The sequence below is a fragment of the Macadamia integrifolia genome, chromosome 10 (genome assembly GCF_013358625.1).
Source record: "Macadamia integrifolia cultivar HAES 741 chromosome 10, SCU_Mint_v3, whole genome shotgun sequence".
Classification (NCBI taxonomy): domain Eukaryota; kingdom Viridiplantae; phylum Streptophyta; class Magnoliopsida; order Proteales; family Proteaceae; genus Macadamia; species Macadamia integrifolia.
In genome coordinates, this window is record NC_056566.1 from 23,850,318 (window position 1) to 23,874,336 (window position 24,019).

Below are 24,019 nucleotides of genomic sequence, written 5' to 3' on the forward strand. Positions count from 1 at the left end.
GCATATTTGTATTCTTGTATAAACATTGGTACACTTCAATACAAATCTCAATTTTCAATTATATTCAATTTTGATGCTCTTATGCTTTTGCTCCAAACCCGTAATTATTTGGGAGTCCTCTTTTGTGGCAGATATTCTAAAACTTGTATTTATGAATCACCTATCATTGACAACTCAACTTAGTTTAGATAGTCGTGTTTCACATGGGAGATCATATTGCCTTGGATCCTTGTTCCTTTATAGTGATTGGTCATGTCAGGTCAAATATCATCTAATATTGGTCATTTCATTGACATGGGCTTAATTTTTTTTTTTTTTTTAAATTCTAGTATAATATCAATTTATTCAGTAACACATGACAATCGAGTAATTGACAAGGTATAAAACTCCATCAGCGACAGAGTGGAATTAGACCATACTATTTTGCATATTATAGACAGTGCTTTCTTGACTAAGGCTCTCTTTGGTATGATTTCTATTTGTATTTATTAATATTTTTTTTTAGAAAATTACTTGTGACAATGAATTATGGATCACAAATAGTATTCCTTTGTTACTATTTATAAAATATATTATATAATGAGAAAATAGGTTTCAGTTTTCACCTTCAACTTTGAGTTTTGAGCAAGAGAGATGTTAGGATTTGGGACTTTTTATTGGAAAAGTATAAAACATAGTGAAGTTACTTATTTACCATTGATTTTGAGTAGTTTAGCACACGTGCTCATTTAAGGTAGCAAAAATCAACATAAATGATTTATTGCCACAAATCATAAATAACTTGAGAGTAATTTGTGATTTGTGATTTATTCTAATTTATTATAAATAGAAATAGGTGTTATAAATTATATCAAACACTTATTATAATAGAAATAAGTCAAATAAATACAAATAGAAATCATACCAAAGAGAGCCTAAAGTATCAACTAACCTATTGATATCCTTCGAAACACAATGTCATACGTGATCTTCAAATAAGTAAAGCATTTTCCTATTAAAACAAGGAGGAGGAGGATGATGAGGCCCAATCTCACACAAGTTTTGAATATATTTTTTTTTTTTCTTCCATAGAAAAAGAATATTATTCATAATCAATGAGAAGTATACATGGATGAAATAGATTACATTTGAATAACTATGGATTAAAATTGGGTTAAACTGTCATATACATATTATCTTATTATTTTTGTTGTCAGTGACTTAGCAATGCTGTTAATCTCGCTTGGATAGAGGATGACTATGATCGCGACTCATATTTGGCCCAGCCCATGTATGATCCCTAATAACTCTCCAGTCTCCACATCCCCTCTTGTTTTACATTTTCGTCTTTCGTTTATTTGCAGTTGTTTTCTCTCTCTCTCTGGTTTCAGTACAGGATTTGCTGATTGTTCAAGTAAGTGTTACAAGGAAGCTTCCTAATATTTGCCGATATTCTATCAATTCGAAAGAACCGAGATCACTGCTATACTTCTGAAGTGCTTTATCGTCCAGATTGTCGAGGCATCACAAGTGATCAGTTCTTCATTTGCTTGATCATCTCCCTTTCACATCCATCGAATTACGTTACTGTACCTTCGTCATCTCTCTAGAATTTTTTTATTTTTTATTTTTCTGGTAATTTAGGTTTTCTGTTTTAGAGTTTCCATCGATTATTATGCCATGAAGATAATTCTGATAGTTTGTCTCTCTGGTTGCTTCTTTCTTATCTTCAGTGGAAAGATCCGTATGTTCTGATATGTTTTCTTAGGTTTTCAGCTGTTTTTTATTGAATGCATTTTTAATTCTCCAGGGCTGCCTTTTTTCTGATTTGGATTTGTGGTTAAGGTAGTAGTGTAGTATCTGTCAATGGGTAGAAAGAAGCCAACTGTCCGGGAAGAGGAGAACCCAGTTGCATCTCAGGGTGGGACTAAATCTAGGAAAAAGGGGCGTGTCGTTGATGATGATGAATACTCCATTGGGGTCGACTTGTCTGAGGATCAGCAGAGTGTGGGCCCTGAGGAAAAGAACAATGAGGATGTAGCCATGCCAGCTGCTGGGAAGAAGAAGGGCAAGAAGGACAGCTCCAAGTCAGTGCAACTTAGAGATGAAGAGCAAGACAAGCCGCTTGAAGACGAGGAAGAGGATGTTCCAGCAATTGCCTTCACGGGTAAGAAGAAATCCAAATCAAAGAAGGGTGGTTATAATCTGTTTAGTGCTGCTAATTTTGATGTAGTTGAAAAGGAGAATGTTAAGGACAGAGGTGAACATAAAAAGAATGAGGATAGTAATAGAGAGGATGGGGCAGCGTTTTCTTTCTCTGGGAAAAAGAAGTCTTCTAAATCATCAAAGAAGAATGACAGTTTGTTGACTGAATCTGCTTTTGATGCTCTCGACGAAGGGGATGGTATTGTGATTAATGAACCTGACCAGAAGCCAGCTGATGGAGATGAAATTGAGAATGATGATACTCCTGTAATTGCTTTCTCTGGTAAGAAGAAGTCTTCAAAATCTTCGAAGAAGAGTGGTAGCTTGCCTACTTCCTCTGCTTTCGGTGACCTATATGAAGGGGATGATGCGAAGGATGATAATAAAGAAGAGGACGATGATGCTCCTGTTATTACATTCTCTGGTAAGAAGTCTTCGAAATTATCTAAAAAAAGCAGTAGCCTGTTCGCCAGTGCACTTCTTGATGAAGAGTATAGCAATGATGTATCTGCATATGATCAGCAGCCGGCCACTAGGTCTGCTGATGAAACTGAAATAGAGAATGATGACATCCCAACAATTTCTTTATCCGGTAAGAAGAAGTCTTCAAAATCCAGTTTTGACATGGGCCTCGGTGATGAAGAACCTGAAGAAACTTCTGTGAGTAGCAGCAGTAATGTGGATGATGGTAAGAATGCCGCTGAAGCCAAAGCAAATAAGCAGGGCAGTGATGATATAATGGAGTCATATAAGAACAAAAAGAAGAAGAAGAAAGGTGGAAGGACAGCCCAGGAGGAGGATGACTTGGATAAAATTCTTGCTGAACTTGGTGAAGGCCCTGCCCTTCCCAAACCTACTGCTGCTCCTCCTGAGGAGAAGGTTGTTCCTCATCTAGAAGGGGCAAAGGTTCACACTCAGCCAGAAGAAGTTGGCTCAGTTGATTCCAAGGGCGAGGAAAAGGAAGCTGAAGAAGTAGGCGACTCTGCTGCTGCGAAGAAGAAGAAAAAGAAGAAGGAAAAGGAAAAAGAAAAGAAAGCAGCAGCTGCAGCAGCTGCTGTGGTGGAGGTAAAGGAAGAAAAACAGGAAGAAACAAAAACCAAAGTTTCTGACAAGAAGGTCCCAAAGCATGTGAGAGAAATGCAGGAGGCACTGGCAAGGCGTAAAGAAGCTGAAGAGAGGAAGAAGAGAGAAGTAGAAGAGAGGTTGAGGAAGGAAGAAGAGGAACGCCATCGGCAGGAGGAACTTGAGAGGCAGGCTGAGGAGGCTAGGCGCAGGAAAAAGGAGAGAGAAAAAGAGAAGCTTCTGAAGAAAAAACAGGAGGGCAAGCTCTTGACGGGTAAGCAAAAGGAAGAAGCTCGTAGATTGGAGGCAATGAGGAACCAATTTCTTGCTCAAGGTGGTGGTATACTCTCCTCTGCAGACACTGCCAATGGACCAACTAAACGGCCAATATATCAGACAAAAAAGGCAAGGCCATCTCATGCACAAACTAATGGTTTGGTTCATGGGAAGGCTGTGGAAAAGGTGGAGGTTAAAGAAAGTCAAGAGACGGCTGCTAAAGTGGAAGAAGTGGAGAAGCAAAAAATTGAAGAGAAAGTGGAAGCTTCGCAAGTAGTTGAAGAGAATGGGGTAGAAGAGGAAGATGAAAATGAAGATGAAGATGAAGATGAATGGGATGCAAAGAGCTGGGATGATGCTGCATTGAATTTACCTGTTAAGAGTCCATTTGATGAGGAGGAGTCCGAGCCTGAGACTCTGGTGAAAAAAGAGACTAAGTGTATCACATTATCAACTTCTGGAGATGTAGGAGCCTCTGATGCAGAAACCAAAGCTACAGTTTCTACGAAAAATGGTATCCCTCCTTCACATATGAAAAATCAGAATCTTGAAAGTAAAGTGGACCATCCTGAAGTTCAAGTTGCAGATAATAACGGACAAAAAGAATCTGCATTGACAAAAGAAGCACGGCATGCAGAGGCTGTCTCTAACCGGAGCCCTGACAACCTCCGTTCTCCTATATGCTGTATTATGGGCCATGTTGATACTGGTAAGACCAAGCTTTTGGATTGCATCCGAGGCACTAATGTTCAGCTGGGTGAGGCTGGAGGAATTACGCAGCAAATTGGCGCAACCTATTTCCCAGCAGAAAACATAAGAGAGAGAACCAAGGAACTAAAAGCTGATGCAATTCTCCGGGTCCCGGGTCTTCTGGTCATTGATACACCAGGGCATGAGTCATTCACGAATTTACGGTCGCGGGGTTCAGGTTTATGTGATATTGCAATTTTAGTTGTTGACATTATGCATGGCCTAGAACCTCAGACAATTGAATCCCTCAACCTTTTGAAAATGAGGAACACAGAATTCATTGTTGCATTGAATAAGGTATGTTCAGCTAGTTAATTTGCACTTTCATTATTGCTTTGGTGAAGCTGTGAATCTTTTTCTTGGGGTGTACTCTAACCTTCCCCTTTTCTGTTTTATTCTCTGCCCCTCAATGACAAGGTGGATAGATTATATGGGTGGAAGACATGCCCTAACGCACCTATTCAGAAAGCTTTGAAGCAACAGTCAAATGATGTGCAAAATGAGTTCAAAATGAGGCTAACACAGGTAACAAATATCTTGGCTTTTATGCTGCTGTGGAGGTTTTCAGCCATGCTGACTAGACTAATTCTTGGCTTTTATGCTGCTGTGGAGGTTTACAGCCATGCTAACTAGACTAATTCTATTTATTATTCTATTTTTCTGTATTTTTTGTTTTATTTAGATTGTCACACAGTTCAAGGAGCAGGGCATGAATACTGAGTTGTACTACAAAAACCGAGAAATGGGGGAAACTTTCAGTATTGTACCTACAAGTGCAATCAGGTTAGTCCCATGGGTATTTGTTTAAGGTTTCATGTGAACCACTTTCTCTGCCGATTCACTTCTTATATCTATGGTTTATGTGTGAATATAATAGTGGGGAGGGAATCCCAGATCTTCTTTTGTTATTGGTGCAATGGACTTCAAAAACTATGGTGGAAAAGCTAATGTTTAGCAATGAAGTGCAGGTACTCTTTCTCAAAATTGCATGCTTGTCATAATTGTGGAAACTTGTGGTTCTAATTTCAGTTTGTGACTGTACACTAGTGCACAGTTTTAGAAGTTAAAGTCATTGAAGGCCTGGGAACAACCATTGATGTTGTATTGGTCAATGGTGTACTTCATGAAGGGGATCAAATAGTTGTTTGCGGCATGCAGGTAAGCCCTCATATAGTTGTATTTATCATATATGTATCATCTATCCTGTTTACAAAATGTTTCAATTTCCTCATTTGTCCTTTTTTCCACGTTAGGGGCCTATTGTGACCACAATCCGTGCTTTATTGACCCCCCATCCAATGAAGGAGATCCGAGTTAAGGTGAGGAAGTCTTTAGTTATTGGTTCTATTCTTCTATTTCTGTCCTCATCTTGATTAGTTGGTTTCATATTATGAGCATTGAATAAAGAATTGATAATAATATTCATCCAAAAAAAAAAGAATTGATAATATTGAACCTAGGAAGGTGTAATGGCATGGATATATGTGTAAATTAAGAGGGTTTGAATGCATGTAACTTCTATGAACTGTATGATTGGATGCACTCTGCTAAGTGTTCACTTTTACCATTCCACCTTTTTTTATAAGTAACAATTCAAATTGATGAAGAACATACAAACTCCAAGAAGAGAAAAAGAAAACCCGCAACTGACAGTAAAACAACAAAGGACCATACAGAGGACTATATCGCACTGTTAACAGTATAAATGGAGAGAATGCTTAAATGATCTAACTGATCGCACAAGCCCCTTATTTATAATAAGCAAAGAAGAATAAAAACTACAAGTATGCCCCCCATCTAGCCAACCCACAGTAAATAGGGTCGATGGAGGGGGCTGAGGATTGATGTGTCCCTGCGATACTTAAACATATATTCTAACACTCACCCTCAAGTTGGCGCATAAATATCACACATGCCCAACTTGACTAAACAAGGATGAAACATCGTCCCGACTAACCCGTTAGTGAACACATCAGCTAATTGATCATTAGACTTCACAAAGGGAATACAAATCGAACCAGCATCCAACTTCTCTTTGATGAAGTGCTTGTCAATCTCCACATGTTTTGTATGGTTATGGTGTACTGGATTATGAGCAATACTGGTAGTAATCTTGTTACCATAGTAGAGCATCATCAGAAAACGAACAAGTACACCAATATCATCCAATAGCTTGTGTAACCACAATACTCACAAATCCTCTATGCCATAGCACGAAACTCTGTTTCAGCACTGGACCTAGCCACCACATTTTGCTTTTTGCTACGCCAGGTGACAAGATTCCTACCCACAAAGGTATAATAACCTGTGATAGACTTTCTGTCAGGTGAACCAGCCTAATCAGCATCTGTATAGGCTTCAACTCTGAAATGATCATGAGTAGATAAAAGGAACCCTTTTCTTGGATCTGACTTCAAGTATCTCAAAATACGTGTAATTGCCTCTATGTGGGAGGAATAGGGATCATGTATAAATTGACTTACCAAGCTAATAGCCACAACAATATCAGGCCGTGTATGTGAGATATATCAGCTTTCTAACCAACCGTTGATAACGGCCTTTGTCCACTGATTCACCTTGTTTTCCTTGAGCCGAGTATTAGCTTCCACAGGAGTATTAAAAGGATGACAACCCAACAATCCAATTTCAAATAATAGATCAAGGATGTACTTCCTCTGAGAAAAAAGATGCCTTTGGAAGACCGAGCAACTTCAATCCCAGGAAAGTACCATAGTTTTCCAAGGTCTTTTATCTCAAACTCTCGACCAAGAAAGTCCTTGAGACAACCAATCTCAACATTGTCATTTCTTGTTACTACAATGTCATCCACATAGACAATGAGCATAGTAACTCTATCACCCGACTTTTTTTTTTTTTAATGAACAATGTATGGTCAGCATTACTTTGCCTGTACCCAACAAAGACCATTGCCTTGTGAAACCTTCCAAACCATGCCTGAGGTGACTTTTTCAACCCATAGAGAGCACGCTTCGATTTATAGACCTTGCCCTGGGTTCCCTCACTGGAGAATCTTGGTGGAATATCCATGTACACTTCCTTATCTAGCTCTCTATGGAGGCAAACATTCTTTACATCAAGTTGTTGGAGATCCCATTCCAGATTTACAGCACATGAGAGTAAGACTCGCATATAAGTCAGCTTAGCAACCGGTGCAAATGTCTCCTGGTAGTTGATTCCATATGTCTGAGTGAACCCTGTAGCCACTAGCCACAAGCCTAGCTTTGTACTTGTCCATTGAGCCATCCAATTTTTTCTTTACCACAAACACCCATTTGCAGCCAACTAGTCTCTTTCCAGGAGGAAGAGTCATGAGTTCCCATGTAATATTTGACTTTTCGTCTTTGTGGTTTGTGTAGTATAGTGAGTTGTTGGTCTCTTCTCTCTCATTATTAATGAATTTTTTCTTATCACAAGGAGTGGGGATTCCTGCCTTGTAAGTTTAAATCTGTTGTAGTAATGGGTTTTAGAAAAAGTGTCAGTTGCTAAACGGACCCTTAGGGGTGTAATGATCTTTGTAATTCTCTGGAACTTTCTCTTTGTTATTATAAATAAAGAGGGCTGGTGTCATATTTGACATAAGTCATTGCCCCATCCAACATTGTATTAAAGCCATAGGATCCGAAACCCCAAGGGCTTTCCCTTTTCTCCACCTCTCTTTTTCTCGTTTCTCTCGCTCCCAGTGCCTCCTTCCATTTGTGCCTCCCTCCATCTATCTTTTTCTGCCTCTCTCTCATGGTGGGAGCTTTTAAAACCACTAAGAGGGTTTCTAGCCTCTATCCATCGTTCCCTTAGGCTCTCAGACTCTCTTTTGTAATGATCTGAGAGACCTAGACCATTTTTTCATCGATTTTTCAGGGTTTTTTCCCCTGAGTCATTTTTTCCATTGTCAGGATGTTTTTTCTCAGCTCGTTGCTCTAATCGTCTTGATATTTGTTGCGATTGGTGCTCTATATCCTTGTAGTGGTATGCACCAACCAATTTTCTGTTTGAGGTCTCTTCTGTTCTAGATCTATCCCCAAAGTCGATATCTCAAGGTTTTTTCCCTTTATTGATTTTTGTGTTTTCTAGCCTTTTTACTAGTTTTAATGCTTACTTTATCTCCGGTTGGTGTGTCTTCTATTTTCCCAGCCCCCTTGAGTACCAACTATGTCTATCGGCTCATCTGCTTCTACTGGCGGAGACACCACGACTCTTCCTACCTTTCCTCCTTATGTTATCAAGTTTGATGGCACAAACTACCTTATGTGGTCACGCTCGGTCTGCATCTCCATCAAGTCCCATGGCTATTACTGGTATCTCACTAGTACCTCAAAGCGTCCGACCACCAGTCTTGAGATTGACAAGTGGGAGTGTGCCAACTCTCTGGTTATTGCCTTCCTTGTCAACTCCATGTCGTCACAACTTTCACGTGGTTATCTCCTCGTTGACTTCTCTACGAAGATCTGGAAGTATGTCTAGGATATCTATTCCCAGGTAGGGAATGATGCTTAGGCCTTTGAGCTTTGCCATAAGGTTCGTGACCTGAGGTAGAGAGGGCTCACGCTGTCACAGTACTACTATGAGTTGTGGACATTGTGGACTGAGCTGGACTTCTAGGAGGAGTATACTCCTTCCATCTTGCAGATGTCACCAGTTTTTAGAAGAAAGAGTAGAAGATCCAGGTTTATGACTTTCTAGCAGGCCTGAATGTGGATATTGATCAACTGCGTTCCCAAATTTTGGGTCGCGACCCCTTTCCTACCTTGGATCAAGGCTATATTGTGATCCAACTTAAGGACAATCGACACATCACTATACTTCCATAGCCTTACTGTCACTCCTACTGAGAGATTTACACTTGTCTTCGGCACTCAGACCCTTAGTCCAGTCCCACAGTCTGGTGGTTTCTCTACTAGGACACCAATGAAGTGTGATTACTGTGGGAAGGAGCATCACACCAAGGAGCACTACTAAAAGCTTCATGGCTATCTTGCTGATATATCTGGCAAAAGGCGAGGGAAGGGTCATGCATGTACTCTTGGGCAAGTCCAAACATATTGAGAGTTGTTAAGACCCATTTTGAAGAATGACCCGCTCCGACATATTTTGGTGGCGACCTGAATGAGAATTTTTCTGAGATCTGTGATGGAAGCAGAGGGGTTAGGCCGCGACTTGGAGGAGTATATAATGTACTATTGTCTTGTTGAGTAAGTCATTGTAATTTAGGGGGTTTTTTGAGCTAGGGTTTCAGAGCGAGTTTTCTCGCCGCCGCTTAAGTGTAATCTCTCTTCTACATAGTGAAACATTTTTTCTTTGCCCGAGGACGTAGCACACCACATCGGTGTGTGAACCTTATTAAATCTCTTTGTTGTGCGGATTTGTCTTGGTTTATTTTCGTATTTGTTGGTGTTTGCTATAATAAGAGTCCTGACTCTGACTCTGCTCCTAGCACCCCAGCAACCTTACTATCATCTGACGAGCTTAGTGCCCTTCAAGGCCTTTTGACACGTCCAGACTCTCCTGAGCTAGCCATTGTGAACTCTGCTCATTCCACCCCTTCTGGGTCATGTATCTCCTTCTGTGGCTATACTATGTTTGTCCCTTTTACCCCTTGGATTATAGACTCTGGGGCTTCAGATCATATGACAGGTTGCTTGCCTCTTTTCTCACAGTACATTGCCTGTCTTGGTAATGGTAAGGTCATGTTGGCTAACGAGACTTGTTCCACTATTTTGGGAAAGGGCTCTGTTAATTGTACCCCTTCTTTATACCTTTCTACAGTATTGCATGTTCCTTATTTTCCCACTAACCTTTTGTCCATTAGTAGTCTTATGTCCAATTTTAATTGCAAAGCCCTACACTATATTTTATTTTTGAAGTCTGTAAACTGTATGCCATTCCATCCTAGGCAGTAGGCATAAGTAGGACTTCCAAGAGAAGTTTCAAAGACCAATACCAGCTTCAATGGAGGTTCGATGGGTCTCAGATAGAAGAAAGAAGATGAAAAACGAAAAATAGAAGAGATAGAAGAAGAAAAACCAGAAGAGAAAGAAGATGAAAAACAAAAAATAGAAGAGAAAGAAGAAGAAAGACGATGAAAAAAAATGCAAAAAACGTACCTTATCAGAGCTACCTTGGTCTGAGGAAAGCTCGCTATCGTAGTGTCATCGTTGTCGGAGCATGATCCGAAGTACCTGGTTCTTTCAAAAGGTCCAAAACCATTCTTACTCGATTTGCGATTTTTTTTTTGAGGTTTTTTTATTTATATACCCTTAGTCTCATGCTTCTTATGTGTAAACTTTCCCATAGGCATGCCAATCATTAAAACCCATTTGGAATCAGTGGTAAAAAAAAAAAAAAAAAAGGAAGTAAAAAATGCACTTAAGGCATACCCCTTGTCTATAGAGCGGTATAAGGCGTCGCGTTAAATGCCTTATAGTGCCTCATCCCTTAAGGTGGTCGCCTTAAGTGCAACCAGTAATGTGTAGTACTGCCTTATGCTCTCAATACCTCCTCAGCGCCTTGGCAATGCCTTAATAACTATGAAATAAAAGTGTCACTCCTTTTTCATTGATATATTCTAATATTTGGGGTCCATCCCGCTGTGTAAGGATTAAAGTATCAGTATAGGTCGCTGTATCAGTCGCCCAAAATTAAGGTACGTATCGGAGGGTATCGTGTTGTGAGATACGCTAAGATGGCTAAAGATACACACAAATGGATGGGAAAATTTTTTTATACACTTTTACATGAAAAATAGTTTAAAAAAGGCTATATATAACATATATTATGCATAAACACTAAATTGAGAGTATCACACTGAGAATCTAACGTTTATGGTTGTTTATGGGTTTAAAATCCTTACTTCAAACCTTGATTTCCACTTTAGTTTGAGAGAAAAATGGCTGGCAACAACTTTAGAACAAAAACTTCTCTTAAAAAATCGTGTTTTGTTAAAAAAAGACCAATTTTGGCCATTATATGATTGTAGTGGCACTATATTGGTACGTATCGTACCGCATCGGTATATGTTGATCGATACATACAATACATACCGAAATGTACATTTCATCTCGATTTTTAATTTTCCAAAGAGTATCGCTGCATATTAGTGTGTATCAGTGGAGTATTTATATGTATCGTATACATATTGATACAAAAGATTTTAAAATTTCTATGTAGTGTATCGGTTGTATCGTATCGGTAAGGGCTGATACTGATACGGTACGATATGTACTGATACTTTAAACCATGTCGTTGTGTCTATTAATGGTTATCGGTGGTTTATCTGTTTATTGATTGTCATTCTCAGACCACTTGGGTTTATATGATGCGAACCAAGGGCGAGACATTCGCTTTCAGCAGTTTCACCGCATAGTTCAGACTCAATTCGGTACTACTATTAAGATCCTTCGAAGTGACAATGTCCATGAATACTTTGAAGGGTCCTTTCGTGCTTACCTTTTCGATCATGGATGATCCATCAGACTAGTTATGTAGATATTCCGACTCAGAATGGGGTTGCTGAGCGAAAGAATCATCACCTTTGTGAGGTAGCACGCTTTCTTATGTTTGAGATGCATGTTCCTCCCTAACACTGGAATGACGTAATTCTCACTGCTGCCTTTCTTATCAACCGAATGCCTTCTTGGGTCCATTCCTTCCACTCCCCTGTGGATCTTCTCCAAGGTTCCGTTGCTTTTCTTGTTCCTCTTAAGGTATTTGATAGTGTTTGCTATGCTTGCGATCATTATCCTTATGGAAAGTTTGATCCTCGTGTTCTCCGATGCATTTTTCTGGGGAATGCTCCAACTCAAAAAGGCTATCGGTGTTTTCATCCTCCCGCTCGGTGTTGGTTTGTGACTATGGATGTGTCTTTCACGAATTTGTGTCATACTACACTGCGACACCTCTTCAAGGGGAGTCTCCTTCCATTGTGGAAGATGTGCCGCCTCTTGAACTTGCTATCCCTGCTAGTATCTCGTTTCAAGGGGAGAGTGGTAATCCTACTTCACCTTAGCCAAAGATATGTGTTTATAGTCACAGACAACAGACCTAGACCACTACACTACCCTATCATGCTAGTTGTCTCCTCCCGAACTTGATCTTGTCCCCTCAGGCCTAGGTAATTCTCCTTCTATTGATCCATCCCTTGAACTGCCTATTTCTGTTCATAAATGTACTAAGTCTTGTACTTTACATCCTATTGCTAAAACTGTTTCTTATGACTCACTTTCTCCTTCCTAGTATAGTTTTTTGTCTTCTCTTTCCTCTATGTCCGTTCCCCATACCTGGCAGGAAGCAAGTGCAGACTCACAATGGAAGGCAATTGTGGTTGAAGAGATGTAGGCTCTGAAGAAGAATGGCACATGGGATCTGGTGTGTCTTCCCCCACAAAAGAAGACAGTTGGGTGTAAGTGGGTCTTCACAATGAAACAGAAGGCTGGGTTGAAGATACAGTGGATCGATACAAGGCCAGACTTATTGTCAAGGGCTTCACTCAAACTTATGGGATTGACTACCGGGAGACTTTTGCTCCAATTGCTAAGATGAACACAATTCATGTTATATTAGATTGTGCAGTCAACTTAGATTAGGATCTCCAGCAATTAGATATGAAGAATGCCTTCCTTTATGGAAAACTTGAGGGGGAAGTGTATATGGACATTCTTCTTAGGTTCGCTTGCTCCAAAACCCAAAGGAAGGTATGCAAGCTGAAGTGTCCATTGTATAGGCTGAAGCAATCCCCTTGTGCTTGGTTCATATGTTTCCATAAGGCTATGATTGTTGTAAGCTACTCTTAAAGCAATGGTGACCACATTCTATTCATCAAACGATTTGGTGGGGAAATTGCTATCCTAATAATCTATGTAGATGATATTATTGTTACCGGTGATGATTAGGCAGAAACCTCTCGCCTTAAGAGATACTTGAGAGGAATTCGAGGTCAAAGATCTAGGACAACTTCATTACTTCCTTGGCATTGAAGTTTCCAGGTCTTTTCGTGGGATCTACTTATCTTAGTGAAAGTACATGCTTGATCTTCTTTCTGAGACAGGCATGTTGGGGTGTAAGCCGGTAGACACTCCTATTAAAGCTAATGGTCACCTGAGTAGCAAGAAAGGTGATCCTATGGATAAGGGGAGATATCGGAGATTAATGGGGCGCTTGATCTATCTTTCTCATATACGCCCTAACATAGCATTTATCGTCAACCTGGTTAGTCAATACATGCATGATCCCCACTCGACTTACATAATTGTGCTGCGTATTCTCCGGTACTTGAAATCTGCCACAGGACGTGGCATCCTTTTTTCTCCTTATGATCACCTTAAGTTGGAGGCCTTCACGGATATTGATTGGGCAGGTTCCCCTGATGACCGTAGGTCTATTATTGGTTATTGCACGCTTGTTGGTTGTAACCTTGTTATATGGCGAAGCAAGAAGCAAGTTGCTGTTGCCTGTTCAAGTGCCGGAGCAGAGTTCCATGCTATGACACATGGCATTTGTTAGCTTCTATGGCTTCATGGTCTTCTTACAGATTGGCTGTCCTTGCCACCCTTCCTATGAAACTCTCTTGTGACAACAAATCTGTCATTAGAATTGCTCACAACCCAGTCCAGCATGATCGAACCAAGCATGTTGAGATTGATCGGCACTTCATCAAAGAGAAGCTGGATATGGGTCTTATCACGGTGCCTTTTGTTCACAGTAGTGAACAATTGATTGATGTATTTACTAAGGCCTTAGTAGTAAGATGTTTCATTCTATTATCTGCAAGTTGGGCATATGTGATATCTATGCACCAACTTGAGGGGGAGGAGTCTTGTAAGGATGGGTTTTAGGGAAAGTGTAAGTTGCCAAACAGACCCTAAGGAGTTTAATGGTCTTTGCAATTCTCTAGAATTTTCTCTTCGTTAAATAAAGAGGACTGATTTCATATTTGACACAAGTCATTATCCCATCCAACAAAATCATTAGATTGGTAGCACGGTTGTAATTCATGCCATTCTAACCACAGTGGTATGGGTGAGTGTTTGTTGTAGGGTGACACCCCCATGGGTTTACAAGAGAGCTCCCATCAAAAATGTTTGCTTAGAGCTGTACTCTCTTTATGAAATGGGGAGCATATCTCGTCACCTTCATTTACTCTCTTAAGATGTAGTGAAAAGATAAACCCCCAGAAAATATCAGCAATTAGAGGCCCATCCCGTCATGCAATTTTTTCTTCATCACTGCCTCTTTATATCTAGAGGTCTTCATAAAGGTCCTTCCCTAACAGTTCAAGCTTTTAGGTGAAACAGTAGTGATCATGGTATTCCTTGCACATGGAGCTTGGCATTTCCTTCGTGTGGCACCGAGGGAGAAGAAAGGTCAGAAAAACTCTTCCGATGCACTTCCCAGGAGTTGAACACTAGACGTCCCTACTATGATACCATGTTCGCTACTGTTTCACCTAAAATCTCAAACTATTAGGGAAGGCAGCACCAATTTATACATCAACACAAACAGATTCTGTAACCTTACATTTTTCTCTCTTTCTGCCATATTATGTCTTTTCGTCGCACAACCACTTGTTTTGCCTCGTTTTCTGGTGTTCCCTCATTTCCTGGCACACCTGCCAAATATAGCCATTTTTACAGCTTAGTGCATTTCAGGATATAGTCTCTTGACTTTTTGTTTGCATATCTGATAAAAACAAAATGCTTTCACGCACGCACTCATTCATGATCCTTTGCCAATTCTATAATCTTTACCATGTTTAAGCAGAGGAAGAGAATTGTTATTTTAGAAACGTTTCTAATGATGGCAACTCCGATCATCGTTGAGATGGAGATGGGCAGAAGAAGGGAGAGAAGAGAGAGAAGGGAATGGTGGCAGGGAGCTGCACCAGATTGGTAGAATAGGTTTTGGTTGCCGCCTCTAAATTTGTTCCATTATCGCTTAAGTTGCAGGTAACAGATCTGACGTAATCATCTGAGTGACGACTGACGGATTGCTATACCTAGAAATTCCATTTAAATTGGTATTTGGCAAAGAGGAATCATCGGAGGCATTCTCATGTTCACTGAGATAATCCCAAGCTCACTCATGGTTGATTAAAGATGATGTGATATAGATCTACATTCGTATATGAGATTGGAGCATTGATCTAACTTTCACAACAACAATAACCACAAATTCAGCCTTATCCCAACTTAATGGGGGCCGACTACATGGATCTGTGCAAAACAAAGTAAGGAAAACTGAGGTCCAAACAAAATAGGAGAAATGAAGAAATGAGAAATGAAAGTAAGAGGAAAGAGGCACAACCTAGTAAGTCGGGAGAATCTCAGGTAATGGGGTCGGCTACATGGATCCTTGCCTCTCTATAGGTTCTACCCAAGGTCATACTTGGGACAAGACCTAGACTATGGATGTCATGCCTCACGACTCCTATGGTCATTTTAGGCCCTCACTAGCTCTTTGAGCTCCTTCAGTTGGAAGCATTGATCTAACTTTAACCTTTTGAATTTCTTATGATCATTGAATGCAAATAGGAAGAAAATCCCATTGCAATTGGTGTATTCTCAAACATCCAGATCAAAAGTCGACCCAAGATTTCAGAATTGGAAAAGCCAACACTTCTTTTTCTTCCAGCCACAATGGTTGAGTTATGCTCCAACTATTCACTCATTTCTTCCTCTTGTGAGTTGATATATATGCTTCACGTACAAAAGCAACCATTGAAGAAGAAATGTATGATCAAACTGATAATGGGAACAATATCGAGCATCATGTTTTTTTCTGGATCTTTGGTGTTCATCCCTTATATCAGAATCCCTTATACAAATTTTGGGCCAAAAGATGAAACATTTTCTCCTTCGTGGGGATCCCAGCAGGAATTGGGTCCCGGGGAACTCCCTAACTTTGCTTATTTTTCTTACTAATGCGGTTTTTGCCTTTTCCTTTCCTTCCTCAACTGTGGTCTTGCCTTCCTCCTCCTTTGGACCATCTTCTTCCTCTTCAACCATAGTTCCCTCTGCTTTTGAGAACCCCTATTCATCATTCTTTCGTTATGCTAGAACAAATTCATGCTAGCCTATTCTCATTGAGCTTCCCACTCAACACCCACTCTTTCCAGTATAGGAAGTTCCTCATTTTCATGGGAAAAGTATGATTGCTGTGCCAAAGACCCAGTCTAGAGAAGAGAGACAATTGCTGCACAGAAGACCCGGTTTAGAGAGAGCGAGAGAGAGAGAGCAGGAAAGAAGGGGGAGGGGTGAAGGACAAGGAGGGAAACTTTTATCGACTACCGCGATGGGTGGTTCCACTTTTTGAGAACTTTTTTTAGTGAACTGAAATTATGAATCTTTCGCAAGTTCTAAAAGGCATATGACAGGGAGATATAGAAGAGAAGTTACAAAAGAAGTAACCAGCTTAGTTACAAACTGATTTACCATTCAACCAAATCCTGTGAACTTGGAGGAAAAAAATAAAGAGGATTTTGAATGCCCTCCCCATCCCCCCCCCCCCCCCCCCTGCAAAAAAAACTGAGAATTCTTTTCCTGTGAAATTTTTTCTGATTTGGTAGAAATTTCGTTCAACGACGCCTCGTAGGAGATCTGTATAGCTATCCCATGTGCTTATATGCCTCTCTGATGTTGGGTGGTAAGGAATTCTCCCAGAAGTTGCAATCCAACTTACATGGAAGAGACAGTGATAAATAGATAAGGTACAACTTTCCTGGGATTTAGTGAAAGCCACTGCCAGCATTAGAACTCGAGCACACCATCCACAAGAGCAGTAATGTAGGGAAATAACTCAAACTTCATAGGATAAATCAATGAATATTCAAGCCATAAGCTTGGCCACCCTCTTGCCTTTTTATAGGCCACAATATTGTGAAAAATAGAAACCATCGACTGTTAATTCCAAAATACGTTGTAGACCACCTAGATTTTTTTAATAAAACCCCCAAACTTTAATGCCACTTTCTAATTTTTTGACCCATGGCTTCAACTGAACTAAACTTTAAGAAAATATGAAATAGCTTCTAACAAATTACCCAAGCATTCACTAACAGTCAATGACCATTAGATGACCAAAATAGTTGATACAAATTTACCAAATTACCCCTAATGCTGCCAATTGTAATTCTGCTCTTCATTCTATTACAGTGTTAAATGATCGGCACCCATCTGAAGATTCCTGTTGTACCCTCATGTGGAAAACATTGTTGAAGCTCCCATAAGCGGAAAATTGATTATTGGCTGTCTATGTTTCCACATCACACTCCTAGACCAGGTTGAGCAATCTTTTTCTTGTGTGTCCTAGGGGTAGGTGTTCCATTAACTGATTTTTTAAGTATTGGGCTGTTCGTCATTGTTATCATGGAATGTGGTTTTTGATGGCCATACCTTTCTAGATTAAGATGGTTGCTATTTCCTGTCTCATTTGATATCCAATAAAATAGAAAGAAGACACGAAGAGAAAAGGATTCAAGTAAAGATGCTATTGATGTACTAGAATACTTTTTTTGAATGGGCTTGTTATCTTGAATTATGATATTGGGTGTGAATTCTTTCCTTTTAGTTGCCAGGTCCTTGACACCGAATGATTATTTTCATTCTGATTTGTTATGGCTTATTTAATGTTCTTCATAAGTCTTTTATTTTGCTTGAGTTGGTGTAGTTCAAACTTCTCTTTGTTCATTTAGTAAGCCAAAGCCTTCAACATGACAAGATTTCTCTACAATGCACATAACCGAAGTTTAAATGCGGTACAATATGAAGGGACTTTTTGCTTTGTTTTAGGGACAATACCTGCAACATAAAGAGCTGAAGGCTGCGCAGGGTGTGAAGATTGCAGCACAGGTGATGCCAGCTTCCCAAATGATCTTAGCTTGTTGATTTGGATAATATTCATATACGTAATATGCGAGTGAACTGCGTTTTTGCAAAATACATTTCTAATGACTTATATTTGAAGGATATGTAAAAATGCACATATTTTATACCTTGGCTATATAATTTCTTTATTTTTTATGTGATACTTTATATTTCAGAAAAGTCAAATGTGCTTGTATTATATTGAATTTCAGTGTGTTTCTATCAATTGCTGAACAAAATTCTATGCAAAGCAGCCATATTTTCCTGTCATGTACTTTGATAACCAGTGAATTTTCTGAATGCGAATAAGTGCCTATTTGAGCACCCACGTAGCCAAGTTTTTGAAGAGTGCTGTACTTTATACAGATAGTTCACACATATACTAGTGGAGTGGGATTCTGAGGGACTCTTGAATATTCTGTTACTTGCAGGGCCTTGAACATGCCATTGCGGGCACTGGGTTGTATGTGGTGGGGCCTGATGATGATGTGGAAAAAATTAAAGAAGCAGCAATGCAAGACATGAGGTCAGTCATGAGCAGAATTGACAAGAGTGGTGAGGGTGTTTGTGTGCAAGCCTCTACTCTTGGTTCATTGGAAGCATTGTTAGAGTTCTTGAAGAGCCCAGCAGTGAATATACCTGTCAGTGGCATAAGCATAGGTCCTGTGCACAAGAAGGATGTCATGAGGGCCAGTGTCATGCTCGAGAAGAAGAAGGAATATGCCACCATCTTGGCCTTTGATGTCAAAGTGACACCTGAGGCTCGTGAGCTGGCAGAAGAGACTGGAGTCAAGATATTTATTGCTGATATCATTTATCATTTGTTTGACCAGTTCAAGCACTACATTGATAATCTGAAGGAAGAAAAGAAGAAGGAAGCTGCAGAAGAAGCGGTATTTCCATGTGTTCTGCAGATTTTTCCAAACTGCGTTTTCAATAAAAAGGACCCTATCGTTTTGGGGGTTGATGTTGTTGAAGGCATAGCTAAGGTATGCAATGGTTCAGTTTCTTGTTTACTCTCTTTCATGGCAAGACCTGGTCAGTTTTCATTTTGGTTAGTTCAAGGTATTTGAACCATCAATTTGTGGACCCAATTTACTCTTGAGATTAGTGCCCTCTCATTTTAACTTTCCCAATTGACTGCTAAGGTTTTAGGTATCATAACATCATTAAGTTCAATTTTACAGATGCTGACCCTTTGGCATGAATTTCTGGGACGAAATGTGTTTGTCAACAACTGATGTTTAGTGTGATGAGACCCAATTTTGTCTTTCCCTAGGCTTGGTCTTCAATTTTACTGTCAAAGTCCTGGTGCCAAAACTGAGGGATTTTAGAGTAATTACCTTGCTCTTTTTGTCATTGTTTCCATCCTGGGTGCATAACATACATTTTTGGCTTGTGTAAAGGCGACAAGATTTGGGACTGAATTAGAAATTAGGAATCTTACTATGACATCATGAGGCAAAAGGTTCTTAAAGCTTTGCTTGGGCATGTCGCTTGGGAGTTGTGTATATTTTGACAACTAACTGGTCTCTCTGAGTTTTAACATTTTTTACATTTTTCTCATTTAAAGCTTGTGTCAATTTAATAATCAGCATGTATTGATAAAGAAAAGATTCAATAATTTGAATATGCTCATTATTTGAAACTGTGTTTTCCACTAGAAAAATGGGGGTAAGGTGGGTTAGAAATTGAGATGAATCTTTGTGAAGGGTTGGCTTCGAGACTCCTGTGGTCTATTAACCACTTTCTTCATCTTCTCTTTGGATTTGATAAGGCGCCTGTTGACATTTTTCATGTAACAATTGACTTTTAACTGCATTGCTCTCAGGTTGGGACACCAATATGTATTCCTTCGAGGGATTTCATTGATATCGGACGAATTGCATCCATTGAAATAAACCACAAACAGGTTGATGTAGCCAAGAAAGGGTCAAAAGTAGCTATAAAGGTGAGGAGGCAGTCTTGAGGGAATCATATGGTGTTTCAAATATTTTTCTTCTAGTCTTAAAGAGTTGGCTTAATTGGTTCCAATTCATTATCTTTGTGTTGCAGATTGGCAGCACCAATCCTGAGGAGCAACAAAAGATGTTTGGGAGACATTTTGACGAGGATGATGAGCTTGTTAGCCACATCACTAGGAGGTCCATTGATGTGCTAAAATCTAATTATCGGGTAATTCCTTGCATCTGCCTGTAGTGTTTCTTATACTATCATGGCTGTTTAGGTATTGACCTATTTTTTTCCTTTTAACTTTCCTAACCCAATATTTACAGGATGAGCTGTCTATCGAGGAGTGGAGACTGGTGGTGAAGCTAAAGAGTCTTTTTGGGATACAATGAAACTTTAGCAATCAGTGTCTGTGCTCCTAGAAGATACTGGAGTTCTGGAATACCTTAGGTACCAGGGGAAGAGAGAAGGTTGTCAGAGCAGTAAAATTTTAAGCATAACCTGTGGTCACTGCAACTTGAATGAGATTAAAAGAAAAAAAAAAACCCATGGTCCAACTTCGACGGTTATGTGCCCTGCTACTGACTATCAAATGTTGTACCTCTAAATTTTTCAGGGAAAATGTTCTGTGCGGGAATGTGGCCCCTGCGCCAAAAAATGTGGGTGGAGAATGACTGCCCCCATGAAGTGTAAAACGATGCCCCTATTGATGCTTTCTTGTGCACTCCCTGGCCCCATGCAGGTGTAGGAGCTGCACACCCAGGCAGAGAGTACTTCCCCAATTTCTTAATTGCTGTGAGAGGTATAGGCCAGATGATTTCTATTCGGAACTACTGTCAGACTTGTAAAAAGGTTTGGAATTCTTTCTTGAGTTTCGAATATGACTCTGCTGGTCCACTTAGGGTGCAAATTTGGTCAGCTGAGCTCGAGTCTTATCCTAGAAAAATCAGGGCCTGGACTTTCTGGACCACAGACTAGAGTTGATTTAAGATTTTCAGGCCCAAGCTCAGGCTAAGTCTGAGTTGAGGCTTCAGTCTGAGCCTGCCTTGGCCATGCATATACAGAAATAATAGAGAAGAAGATTGCTACATTGCTCTTGTACAGATTCCTTTATACTCTTCTCACATAATAAACAGTGGGGTTCACATTGACATATTCTCTACTTGCCTGATGGATGCTCTACTAACTAAAGACCAATTAATTAGGAGAAACATTCCGGTGGGTCCCAGATGTTCTCTTTGTTGGACGGGAATGGAAATCGTGATCATCTCTTTTTCGGATGCTCTTTATCCTCTGCTGGGGCAATATTTATTCTCTCTGCTGGGGTTCACATTGACATATTCTCTACTTGCCTGATCGGCCCACAAAAATTTTGAATTCTATGGTTTGGGTAAAACATGCAACCGGTGAAAACATTTAGTTGGATCAATACAGTCTAATATGTTACACAAGGTCGGGGAACTCTTTTAAGTGATTTCAATTGCTAATTCCCCAAGGAATCAATTATTGGGGGAGAAGTGGGGAACTAACGTTGTCTGGTCGGTCAAAGTCCCTAAGACTTGCTCTTGGTTCTGTCCTCCTATGTTTGCCCTTCAATGTGATGGTTCCTTCAGAGATGAGAGGGCTTCCTATGGGGGCATTGTTAGGAATGTAGTTGGAGACCCAATTTTGGCTTTTGCAGGTAGAGGTGAAGACCATACAGCTCTAAATATAGAACTCTTGGCAATTTGGAATCTCTATTTGTCTTGATAAGGGTTTTTGCAACACCTCTATAAGATCGGATTCCAAGTTAGCAGTGGATATTCTAAATTGAAAAATCCTAGGTCCTTGGGGTGTTCAAATTCTGAAGAGCAATCTTATGCCATTTTTAAACCAATTAGACCGAAGGGAGGTTAGACACATTTGGAGGGAGATCAATAGACGCCGGATATTTTAGCAACCTTGGATACAATTTTTTTTGGAGGGGTTGGTTACATTATTTCCATTGGAATTCCCTCATGAGTTATTGGATTTGATCAGAGAGGACAAGGAGTGTACAGTTTTTTTTTCAAATGTAGTTAGCAATGTTCCCCATGCTTTGTTAGTTGGCACTTTGTCCCGATTGGTTTTGGGGCTTTCATCCTCATCTTAGGCCTGTCTAAGGGTGGATGGCAAGGGCTGCCTTTCTTTGTATATTATTCTCTGTTTTCTTAATACATCATATTTAGTTATAAAAAAAAAAAACATATTTTCTATCCTATTCTGACCATGTGGGACCTAGGATCCCATACAAATGATATCATTTTTTTAAACCTTCATTGGTGTAACGTGGAAGTTTTTTCTTACATTGCCCATGGGAAACCCTCCCCATAAAAATAAGGGTAAGTGTTTCAAGTGGGGAAGTACGGTTCCTATACATGAATTAAAGCCAATGAAAGTGCACAAAGATACATCTATTGAGACATCATTTTTCATTTCATGAGGACAGTTCGATTATTTTGCCCTCATGTGTCTAAGTGCATGGCCATACTCCCCACACGGAAACCATTTTCCTCAAAAATATATATAATTATGCATACCTTATTAAGAACGTGTGAAAGAACATGAAAGTCATAAGCACCCTCACCTCACAAACTGACCCTCGCCACTACTAGCCTTTTGTGATAGCTAATAAGCAAACTTCACAACAAAATTGTCAGAACATAGTCTATAGATAACTTAGTTTTTATGATGTAAATAAAATAGAAAGTGATAGCCAGGGCACTGAAAATAAGAGAAAAGGGATGGCAAGAGAGTTGCAAAGTGATAGTGGGGTAACGGGGTTTGAGAGAATGGGAGTTTTAAAGGGGATGGCCCACATAGAGAGGAAGGCAAGGTGAGAGATGTCTGGAGGGTGGGGGAAATGTCAGAGACAGGCTACGGGAGTAGGGTACATCTAAGGGAAGAAGGGGGGGGGGGGGGGGGAGGGGAAGGGAGGGAAGCAGCTTAATTTAGGGATATAGGATAATTAGTAGGGGAGAAAAGAGTGAAAGTCCGCTTTTCTGAGGAAATTAGAAAATTTATTTTGAGTAGAAAAGTTTCAGTGAATATTTTATAGGGGAGAAAACTCTCTTCTGATTATGATAGAAAAGTTCAAAAAATGTGCAAGTTAATGGAGAAACAAAATGATCAAATACGTACAAAACCAATAATGCAGATAAACTAATAAAGCAAACACAAAAAGAACACACCGGTAATTAAAGAGCTTGCAAAATAATTCCAAGCAGAATACTGCCTTCATAAAGCACTATAACAACACATTGATACGAATCTAAAATCATCCAATTATGAGAATGCAGACCATTTGAGATATTTATTATACCCAATCAAGCACTGATTATGCATCAAGGAAACAACATTTCAACCGAGGTTAATGGAACCCCACCCTCAAAAGGAAGAAGCAGAACCTATCTTACAAGTAAAAGGATCACCATGACACTTGTATCATGCACCCTCTCATGCTCTCTTTTTTTCTCTTACACTCTTATCTTAACTTGTGAGACCCCCTGTATAAGAATTGTGCAGCTCCCCTCCTGTGCACCCATTGGCTTGGTGTGAGAGAATATTGATTTCTTGCCCTATGTTATATTCAACACCCATGACCATCAAGATTAAGGGTGTTAATCGGTTCGGTTTCGGTTTAAACGGTGTAGATCGATTTGGTTCACATTTATTTGACTAAAACCATAATCGCATCATTTACTAAACGGTTCCACTTTCTAAAACCGTGACCGTTTGGTGAACAGTTTTGGTTTCCACAGTACGATTTTAAACAATTTCGATTTATTCCATACGATTTGTAAAACGGTTCACAATCGATTTATTATAACTTGCAATCATCTCTAAACTGAAGATCATAAACTTATCAAAAAATAATTGGCAACCACAAATAAGAGATTCTATATTAA

At 39.8% G+C, this 24,019-nt stretch overlaps 1 protein-coding gene across 3 annotated transcripts; it reads left to right on the top strand.

The window, feature by feature from the left end:
• The first annotated feature begins 1,219 nt into the window (after positions 1 to 1,219).
• LOC122092410 (eukaryotic translation initiation factor 5B-like) lies at positions 1,220 to 21,246 on the top strand. 3 transcript variants are annotated; one of them, XM_042662723.1, is made up of 12 exons: positions 1,220 to 1,270; positions 1,371 to 4,569; positions 4,690 to 4,797; positions 4,955 to 5,055; positions 5,150 to 5,240; positions 5,320 to 5,430; positions 5,526 to 5,591; positions 18,069 to 18,128; positions 18,575 to 19,132; positions 19,975 to 20,094; positions 20,199 to 20,318; positions 20,420 to 21,246. In XM_042662723.1, exons 2-12 carry the CDS (start codon positions 1,846 to 1,848, stop codon positions 20,483 to 20,485), a joined length of 4,125 nt encoding a protein of 1,374 aa, XP_042518657.1. In that variant the 5' UTR covers positions 1,220 to 1,270; positions 1,371 to 1,845; the 3' UTR covers positions 20,486 to 21,246. The 3 variants fall into 3 exon arrangements, with proteins under 3 accessions (XP_042518657.1, XP_042518656.1, XP_042518658.1); XM_042662722.1 differs by lacking the exon at positions 1,220 to 1,270 and having other exon boundaries at positions 1,283 to 1,568; positions 1,790 to 4,569; XM_042662724.1 differs by lacking the exon at positions 1,220 to 1,270 and having other exon boundaries at positions 1,283 to 1,568; positions 1,829 to 4,569.
• The last annotated feature ends 2,773 nt before the right edge of the window (positions 21,247 to 24,019 follow it).